The following is a 9,576-nucleotide window of genomic DNA, read 5'->3' as shown; positions in this document are numbered from 1 at the left end:
AGTGTACAAGTATAGGCATATCGATTGTGTCGGCCATGGAGAAGACAAATCTAGACATTAGGGAGTAATTGTTGTTGTTTTCGGCAAAGAATCAATTGCCGATACCGTTATTTGTAGAAACTATAATCAAACAAGAAACTTAATAAATATACATTCGGTACCGTTACAACTCGAAGGAGTCCAATGTCGTTAGGTCATGCCAGAATAGAGGGAGGCAAGGTGTTGTCAAAAGCGTGGGTGCCGTGCCAAACTGTCGCGGTGCAACGTGGGAGGGGGGAGGGTCTGCATCAGGAGCGTGGGTGTTAGGGATGGCACCCGCAGGGTTTGGGTACGGTGGAGCCACCCCATACCTTTACCTGTCCCATTTGAACATATCCATCACTCATACCCATACCCTCTAGTGGGTACAATTTTTTCCCATACCCATCACCCGACAGGGTAAATGGGTACCCGCGGGTAAAAATACCCATGTTTGAATAAAATTAATTTGAGCATCACATTATTATGTACAATAACATACAATCATATTTTATAAACAACACATAATGACATCAATACATACTTATAAACAACAACACATCCTAAACAACAATACATTCTATAAAAATCAACACTTTCTTGTAAAGCACGACACATCAAAACATCAACACATAGTCATAAATAGTAGCGCATAGTCATAAATTTTAAGTTGACAAAGTGTAGAGTTAATTTATCCATATTTGTTAGATTTATAAGGGTACATGCGTACACGGGTATGGGTCATGTGACCCCATGCCCGTACCCGCTCTACCCGATGGGTTTGAGATTTTCCTATTTATATACCCATGGGTAACGTTTTGTCTCATACCCTTACCCTAATAGGGTTTTTACCCGCAGGGTACGTGGGTAATGGGTACCCATTGCCATCCACAGTGGACGTTGCGCCAAGAACCAACTTCAACTCAGGAGAGGGGAGGCTGTGGCATGAGAGGGGCCATCGTGCCAAAACCCCCCGCTTATGCTGTCCCTATTTTCAAATTTGATCACACTTAGCCATTTCAATAATAGATTTTGTCACAACGTGTAGTTAGTTCCCAATGTTATCACAACTTAACCTCTTTTGTAGTAAATTTTTGTCACAAGTTAGCTTTATTAATCTATTTTTATGTGGAGCCAATTGCACAACACCGAGCACCTTTCTCCCTCTATTGCCATGGTATGGTTCTATTTTGATTGACGTGATGAAACAAGTCTAGTTTTGTCTCCGCTTAGAGATATCATTAATTGGTGCACAATAGGCATATCGATTGTGTACTGCACGATGGAGACAAATCTAGACATCAAGGAGTAAGTTTGTCATTTGTAGTGCATGCGAATACCGTTATTTGTAGCAACTCTACTCAAATAACCAACGTAATATGAATGTCCATTCGTTACCATTACAACTGAAGGGGTCCATTGTCGTTAGATCACACCGGTATAGGAGGGGGAGGGGGAGGGCTGGACGAAGCATGTGCGCTACACCAAAACGCCCAATGGCGGAGGTATAGAGGGTGGATGGAGTGGGCCACCACCCATCTTGATATTGGGAAATAACCCTTATTATATAGAGAGGCTAATTTTCTTAAGAAAGTAAATAAATTTATAAGTAAGTTGCACTGTTGGCCCACCCTGGCCCAGTGGGCTAGGTCTGCCACTGATCACAACCTAGCTCTTTTGATAACACATTTTTTCAAAACCTACCACTTTTATTCTAGAAAAGATCACTTGTGTTGTTTGATGCGGAAAGATTGCAATCTCTTCGAAGCTTGTGTTGGAAGGAACAATCTACACACGTTGTCTATACATGTGTGATGATCCACACAGAGCCCCGCATGTCAGCATCATCGGTAACGGCTACTCTGCTACGCCGACAAATGTACCTTTGTCTATGCTTGGTGTATAAATTGGGCATATGGATTTTGTCGGGCACGACAAAGACAAATCTGGACATCAGGGAGTAAATTTTGCCGTTTCTCGTGAAGAATGAATATAGTCAGTGTGCGCCGATACCGTTTTTTTTGGAAACTCTACTCAAACAACCAACATAAGGAATGTTCGGTCAGTACCGTTACAACTCGAAGGGGTTTGATGCCGTTAGATCATGCGGGGATAAAGGGTGGCGGAAGCATGGGCGTTGTGCCAAAATCCCACTATACGATGTGGGTGGAGGGGTGGCGGAAGCATGGACATTGCGCCAAAATCCCACGACACGGTGTGAGGTGGATGGAAGATTGGTGGGAGAGTGGGTGGCGTGCCAAAACCCCACGACGACGCGATGGGGGATGAGGAAGGTTGTTGTGGGAGAGGTGTTATCGCCCCATAATCCCCCACGCGCACACCATCCCGCTGTAGTCATTTTCAAATTTGACCACAGGAACAGATTTGGGCAAAACCTACCCCTTTTGATCTAGAAAGATCACTAGATGGTCAAATCTTGTGTTGTTTGATGTGGAAAAGATTACAATCTCATCGAAGCTTGTGTTGGAAGGAATACACAAGGCACACACCTTGTCCGTGCGTGTGTAATGATCCACATGGGGGCGCTGCGTGTCGGTGCCAACGATAATGGCAACGGCTACACTGCTCCGCCGGAAAGTGTACTTTTGAGTCCGCTTAGAGATATCATTAACTGGTGTACAAATATGGGCATATCGATTATGTCGGGCATGATGAAGACAAACCTGGATGTCTGCAAGTAAATTTTGTGTTCCCGTGAAGAATTAATATAGTCCATGTGCGTCGATACCATTATTTTTGGAAACTATACTCAAACAACCAACATAAGGAATGTCTGGTCGGTACCATTACAAAGGAGTCTAATACCGTTAGATCATGCAGGGACAGAGGTTGGCGGAAGCATGGGCGTTGCGCCAAAATCCCACGACACGGTGTGAGGCGGATGGAAGGTTGGCGGGAGACTGGGTGGCGTGCCAAAACTCCATGGTGGACGAGGGGGCGGCGAAGGTTGTGGCCGGAGAGGTGTTATTGCCCCATAACCCCCCACGCGTGCACCGTCCCACTGTAGCCATTTTCAAGTTTCATCACAGCTCTTTTAATAGCATGTTTTGTCAAAGCCTTTTGATATGGAAAGATCACTAAAGGATCAAATCTTGTGTTGTTTGATGTGGAAAGATTGCAATCTCAGTGAATCTTGTGTTGGAAGGAACACACATGGCGCATACGTTGTCTCTGTGTGCGATGATCCACACGGGAGCCCTGCTTGTCAGTGCGAACGACAACGACAACGACTACTCTGCTCCGCCGGCAAGTGTACTTTTGTCTCCGCTTAGAGATATCATTAACTGCTGCACAAATATGGGCATATCGATTGTGTCGGGCATGGCAAAGACAAATCTGGAAGTCTGGGAGTAAATTTATCGTTTTCCGTGAAGAACGAATATAGTCCGTGTGCATCGATACCGTTATTTTTGGAAACTATACTCAAACAACCAACGTAAGGAATGTCCGCTCGGTACCGTTACAAAGGAGTCCCATATCGTTAGATCATGCGGGGACAGAGGGTGGCGGAAGTCTGACGTCGCGCCAAAAATCCCACTATGCCGTGCGGGTGGAGGGGAGGCGGAAGCGTGGGCGGCACGCCAAAATCCCACAACACAACGCGAGGCAGATGAAGGGTTGGCGGGAGAGGGGGTGGCGCGCCAAGACCACACGGCGGCGCGGGAGGGGGGAGGTTGCGTCGGGAGAGGGGCCGTCGTGCCATTATCCCCCACGCGCGCGCACCGTCGGCTCGTAAGCCATTTTCAAATTTCACAACAACCTAGCTCTTTTGGCAACAGATTTTGTCAAAACCTAGCCCTTTTGATCTGGAAAGATTGCCACAAGATCAAATCTTGTGCTGGAAGGAACACAAGATCGCTCCAAAATTGATGTGTAAAGATTGCATCCGGTGGAGGCTTGTGCGCGACGAGCATATCCGCACGGGGGGAGCGTAGGGCGGGCCCCGCGTGTCGGCCTCAGCGGCAACGGCTACTCTGCCTCGCCGGCGCAGACACAGCTCGCCGCCCGCATTAGAAAAAGGCCAGGTATAATACGCCCAGCGCGTGCCGCTCCACCCCACCCCAGGTTACCGTTGCAGCCCCAGCCCCATCCCCATCCCCATCGCCATCGCCACCGATCTCGCCGCCGCCACCCACCCACCCCTCGCCGCCGGTCAAACCCTACCCAAAGCCGGCTTCTCGGTCGGCGGCTGGGTCGAGCGGCGGAGCGGGAGAGGCTAGGCTACGACGCAGATCGGTCCGGTCACCATGGCGGCGGCGGCGTCCGGCGCGTCCGCGGGGGCGGGGGCCAAGCCGGGGCGGCTGAACGTGCCGGCGGGGATGGCGGGGTCGCTCCGCCTGGACGCCTCCTCCCCGGCCTCGTCCTCCTCCTCCGTGGCGCGCCTGCTCGAGATCCCCAAGACGCCGTCGCCGTCCAAGGTCACCTACAGCGACCGCTTCATCCCCTGCCGGACCTCGTCGCGCCTCCACAACTTCGCGCTCGCCGACCGCCCCTCCCCCGGCTCCGGCTCCAGGGACGACGGCAGCGCCTACTCGCGCCTCCTCCGCGCCGAGCTCTTCGGGGGCGACGCCTCCCCCGGCGGCGACAGGCAGGACTCCCCCGGCTCCAACAACCTCTTCCGCTTCAAGACGGACCGCTCCTCCGCGCCCTCCTCCCCCTTCGCCGAGAAGCTGGACTGCGCCGGCGGCGCCGGGTCCCCCACCCCCAAGAAGGCGCCCCGCAAGGTCCCCAAGACGCCCCACAAGGTTCGATCCGCCCTCTCCTTTCCACAAACACCTCGCGTGCACCGAATTCTCCGATCTACTACTAACCGGTTTGTGTTCGTCGCCGGCGTGCAGGTGCTGGACGCGCCGTCCCTGCAGGACGACTTCTACCTGAACCTCGTTGACTGGTCCTCCCAGAACATGCTCGCCGTCGGCCTCGGCACCTGCGTCTACCTCTGGTCCGCATCCAGCAGCAAGGTGCGTTTCTTTCTTTCTTTCTTGTTGCATCCATGGAACAATTCAGATTGCTAATGGCACCGTCATCCAGGTCACCAAGCTGTGCGATCTGGGGCCGAGGGACAGCGTCTGCGCCGTGCACTGGACGCGCGAGGGCTCCTACCTCGCCGTCGGCACCAGCCTGGGAGACGTCCAGGTATAATCTTCGATGCACATTGCAAGAAAATCTCACAATGTAGTCCATATACATCGTAGGACTCAACTGTTTGGTTCACGACTTCGCAAAATTGATATCACCGATGTAGTACATTGGAAGAAAATCTCACATCACACAAGATTAGAGAATTGGGAAGTTGTTTGTTTTATTTGCTTAAAGTATATTTCTACTAGTACATCACAACACAGAGCTGGTTGTTTGTTTGTTTAACTGTATCACATACACATCTAAGATCAGTATGGAAGGCTGATTTGATTCATATGTCACATCTCTGTCTGCACTTTCAAACTATTTTCCACTTCAGTAAGTCAGCTTCAGAGTTTCAGCAAAACTCTGAAGTAGATATTGTCAATCTTGTGTGCCAACAACATATGGCATATAGCTGCCTGTACTTTCAAACTGTTTTCCACTTGAGTTATCTTAAGAGTTTCAGCAAATACTCTGAAGTAGATGTAATCAATCTTGCGTGTCAAGAACATGGCGTATAACTGTCTGCACTTCCTTTCAAACTGTTTTCCACTTGAGTTAGCTTAAGAGTTTCAGCAAACACTCTGTAATCAACTCTTTTGTGCAAGAACATGAGGTATAACTGTGGGTATTTTTCTGGCAGATTTGGGATAGCTCTCGCTGTAAGCGGATTAGGAACATGGGAGGACACCAGACCCGGGCGGGGGTGCTAGCATGGAACTCAACCATCTTGTCCTCCGGCAGCAGGGACAAGAACATATTGCAGCATGACATCCGTGTCCCCACTGACTACATCAGCAAATTTTCTGGCCACAGATCAGAGGTGAGACTTCTTCTTCCACTCACTTGCATCGCGCATTACAAAGCATCCCGATCCTGTGTAACACTTGGATTTCTTAAGCTCTTTCTGAATGTGAGTTGATGATGAATCTTTCTTTCCAGGTCTGTGGGCTGAAATGGTCGCATGACGACCGCGAGCTTGCGTCTGGTGGAAATGACAACCAGCTTCTAGTATGGAACCAGCGGTCGCAGCAGCCGGTGCTGCGACTGACAGAACATACCGCCGCGGTTAAAGCGATAACATGGTCACCCCACCAGCACAGCCTGGTGGCATCAGGAGGCGGGACGGCTGATAGGTGTATCAAGTTCTGGAACACTGCTAATGGAAATATGCTCAACTCAATTGACACAGGCAGCCAGGCAAGTTCTATATAGTTCTGGACGAGACCTATCTCTGATGTATGTTGCTCTAAATAAATGTGTGCTATTGTACTCATTGCCGCTTTCTGTTGCAGGTTTGTAACCTTGCCTGGTGCAAGAATGTCAATGAGCTTGTGAGTACCCATGGGTACTCCCAGAACCAAATAATGGTGTGGAAGTATCCATCTATGTCAAAGGTAAGCTTATATGTATTTGGTGGAACGTTCAGTATTAAGATAATTTTAAACTGGTTCATGGATATATAGCTGGAAAAAAGCACTGCAAATAATAATTCATTCTGCAAGTTAACTGGGCGTTCTCTTAGCTTGCTTCTTGACAACTCCTTATTTAACCTGTCGGCTCTGTAACAGGTGCTTTAGTCACTGAATGCTTCAAACTTTTAATATCTGTATCACTGCATGCTGAGCTAACTTTTGATACTGTGCAAATGTTCGTGGGGAGAAGTGTACATCAGTGCACTACTGGAATGACACCCTCAGTTACTGACCATAGAACTTTGGACAGGTTGCGACTCTTACCGGACACACGCTGCGTGTGCTTTACCTCGCAACGTCCCCCGATGGACAGGTAAATCCCATTATTCAGAATCAAATATTGCCCTGCCTAGGAACATTGCGAATATGGTTATGTAACACGTCCTTCCATTTTGTACAGACAATAGTAACAGGAGCTGGCGACGAAACTCTTAGGTTCTGGAACATTTTCCCTTCAATGAAAGCGCAGGTAGGCTTCCTTGAAGAGCTGGAATCATTTCAATGGATTTTTTCTTTCTCGAACACGCACCCCAATGTGTGCCCATTTTGTTTCTTTAGAACATGAACCTTTGACTACTTCTAACTTGTGCCACCACTTTGCTTACACTCATTCAGGCTCCCGCTCGTGATGCTGGGCTCTTTTCTTTTTCGAGAAGCCACATCCGGTGAGAAGTTGCAGAGGGACCGACCAAAGCAGAAGAAGATGTATATGTGACTGCCAAACATATTTTCGTTGCCTGTGCAGTTCTTGAGTGATTCTGTACATTTCGTGTGGCCTGATTTGATCCATTATCCGTTGCCCATTAACTTAACTCATTCGTTGTAGTAGAAACTCATAAACTCTGCAAATGTAAGTCTTGTTCGACAGAAAATGTTAGAGAGAAATGGAGACCAACCAGGGCCTCCATGTACTTTTAAATCAGACAATGTTGTGATTGTGCTTGTGTTTGTACTCAGACCTGAAGATGATATATAGCTCAAACTTGTGAGGCCATGTCTTGTTCTTGTTGCAGCAACTGTTTGTGCCTTAGCACTCTGCCTTGTTCTTCTTTCATTGGCAACTGGTCTCCTCTGCTTTGGATTTAGGTTCTACATTCTGAGCAGGCTCATGCTGCACCATCTGTATCTCTGCCTCAGGGTGTACATTAAGTTCATAGACTCTGTAGCTGTAGGCCTATGTAGGACATAACACAGGAGGTAACTCAGATACAAGAATTCAACCACATCATCCAAGCTCTAGGCTCTCCCACTGTGATCAAGATAGACTTTCAGGGAAAAATTACCCACCCAAATGTGACCACATGATAGCCCATTCTTGTTGATTGCAAGCCAGCCAGCCAGTAGCAAGTAGTCTTACTGAGTCCCTTTGCTTGTTTTCTTAACAACATATACATATTGCACATTTTGTATGAAATTTCGTGGGTTTACAATTCATCAGATGGTGGTGCTTGTTCATTCCTGACACAAGCTTGATGAAATGTTCGGATCTTCTTTCTACATCAAAAGGGCTAACAAGTTGTGACAAAACATGTCATCAAAAGGAGCTATGGTGTGATGAAATTTTGAAATGGCATGGATGTGCGTTGTGGCATTTTGGCGCGACGCCCCCACTCCTGCCACAGCCCCTCTCCCTCCCCCTCATGCACGGCGCCGTAATGCCATGTTGTGGCGCCCATGCTCCTGCCAACACCACCCACTCCACCAGCTCCTCTCGCCCTCCCCTCTTCACTCCCCGCATGATATGACGAACTATATAGGTCAGTCATGTTAAGTTTCTGCAAGTAATGGCCGTATGCATCGATCGGTGCAGAGGCCGGAGGTAAACCTCCTTTTCAAAAAAAAAAAGTAACCATATCTTTGTAAAACTTAATGTACACACTGACTATATTCATTCTTCATAGGCAAAAGACAAATTTTACTCCTGCGTGTTCAGATTTTTCTTCCCCATGCACGACACAAACCGATATGGCCATATTGGTACACCAACCAACGATGCCCATAAAGCCTAAACAGAGAAAAAAGTAAACTTGCATCATCACCTCAATAAAAGATAACCATAACATGCGAAGAGTTGGGGGGGGGGGGGGGGGGGGGGGGGTTGGAACGCACAACAGGCTCCGCAAAAAAAAACATGTTTCGCTCCCTATAGATAAAAAAGCTAACTTGTAACCATATTTTAAAAGAAGGTAAGTTCCTATGAAATTTTGGAAGTGATTACAATTGGAAACCATGATGTGGTGGCGTTATTGTGTGGCAGCCACACTTCCACTACCCCCCCCCCCCTCCGGCGTCGTGATGCTGAATTTTGGCGCGATGGCCACGCTTCGGCCACCCCACCCCATTCCTTCCCACTTCTCCCGCATATTTTTCCCTCCTTATGTTCTCACGCGATCTATCGACAACCCATACTCCAGCGTGTTATAGTACTACATATTGAACATTGATTAGCTAGAGCTTCTATGAGTAACTGTATCTTTGTAAAACTTAATGTACACCGTAAGTACATTCATTCTTCACGTACAAAGGACAAACTTTACTCAGGATTGTTATATTTTTCTTCGTCGTGCCTGACACAAATCCATATGGACATATTTCTACACTAATTAGTATTATCTGTGAGCAATGACAAGTGTAAACTTGCCTCACCTGTTAAAAGACAACCATAACATGGAATGCCTAGAAAATCCTTTCTTTGTAAAGCGGTGTTCGTCGAGGTGTCCCACTTTTTCATTGTTGTTTGCTCTCGCTGCCGTCATTTTACAATATATAATCAACAATGAGTGCACCCAAGGACGCTTGCAATTTCTCATCGCTCGATGCAGAAAGTATTGATTTGTGCAATACACGGATGACACAATCCAAATCCTTCCGGCTTTGCCCCGTCAACGTGATAATCTTAAAAGTTTCCTACCTTATTTTGCTATTTCGACATGCCTTG

The 9,576-nt window shown here is 47.8% G+C and overlaps 1 protein-coding gene across 1 annotated transcript; it reads left to right on the top strand.

Annotated features, from left to right (window-relative positions):
- Positions 1–4,069: 4,069 nt before the first annotated feature.
- Positions 4,070–7,632, top strand: LOC109784617 (B-type cell cycle switch protein ccs52B). Its single transcript, XM_020343213.4, has 9 exons — positions 4,070–4,784; positions 4,878–5,000; positions 5,071–5,175; positions 5,807–5,986; positions 6,106–6,363; positions 6,459–6,560; positions 6,889–6,951; positions 7,039–7,107; positions 7,254–7,632. The coding sequence occupies exons 1-9, from the start codon at positions 4,287–4,289 to the stop codon at positions 7,305–7,307; spliced, it is 1,452 nt and encodes a 483-aa protein (XP_020198802.1). The 5' UTR covers positions 4,070–4,286; the 3' UTR covers positions 7,308–7,632.
- The last annotated feature ends 1,944 nt before the right edge of the window (positions 7,633–9,576 follow it).

Source organism: Aegilops tauschii, chromosome 3 (genome assembly GCF_002575655.3).
Source record: "Aegilops tauschii subsp. strangulata cultivar AL8/78 chromosome 3, Aet v6.0, whole genome shotgun sequence".
Taxonomy (NCBI): domain Eukaryota; kingdom Viridiplantae; phylum Streptophyta; class Magnoliopsida; order Poales; family Poaceae; genus Aegilops; species Aegilops tauschii.
This window is presented reverse-complemented; position numbering and strand designations above follow the sequence as displayed.

What these genes read in the sequence shown, in the direction of transcription:
- LOC109784617 (XM_020343213.4), top strand. Translation starts at nt 4,287, where the DNA reads ATGGCGGCGGCGGCGTCCGGCGCGTCCGCGGGGGCGGGGGCCAAGCCG. An exon ending in TTTCTGGCCACAGATCAGAG is followed by an intron (nt 5,987 to 6,105) that starts GTGAGACTTCTT and finishes CTTTCTTTCCAG; the next exon opens with GTCTGTGGGCTGAAATGGTC. An exon ending in TCCCTTCAATGAAAGCGCAG is followed by an intron (nt 7,108 to 7,253) that starts GTAGGCTTCCTT and finishes ACACTCATTCAG; the next exon opens with GCTCCCGCTCGTGATGCTGG.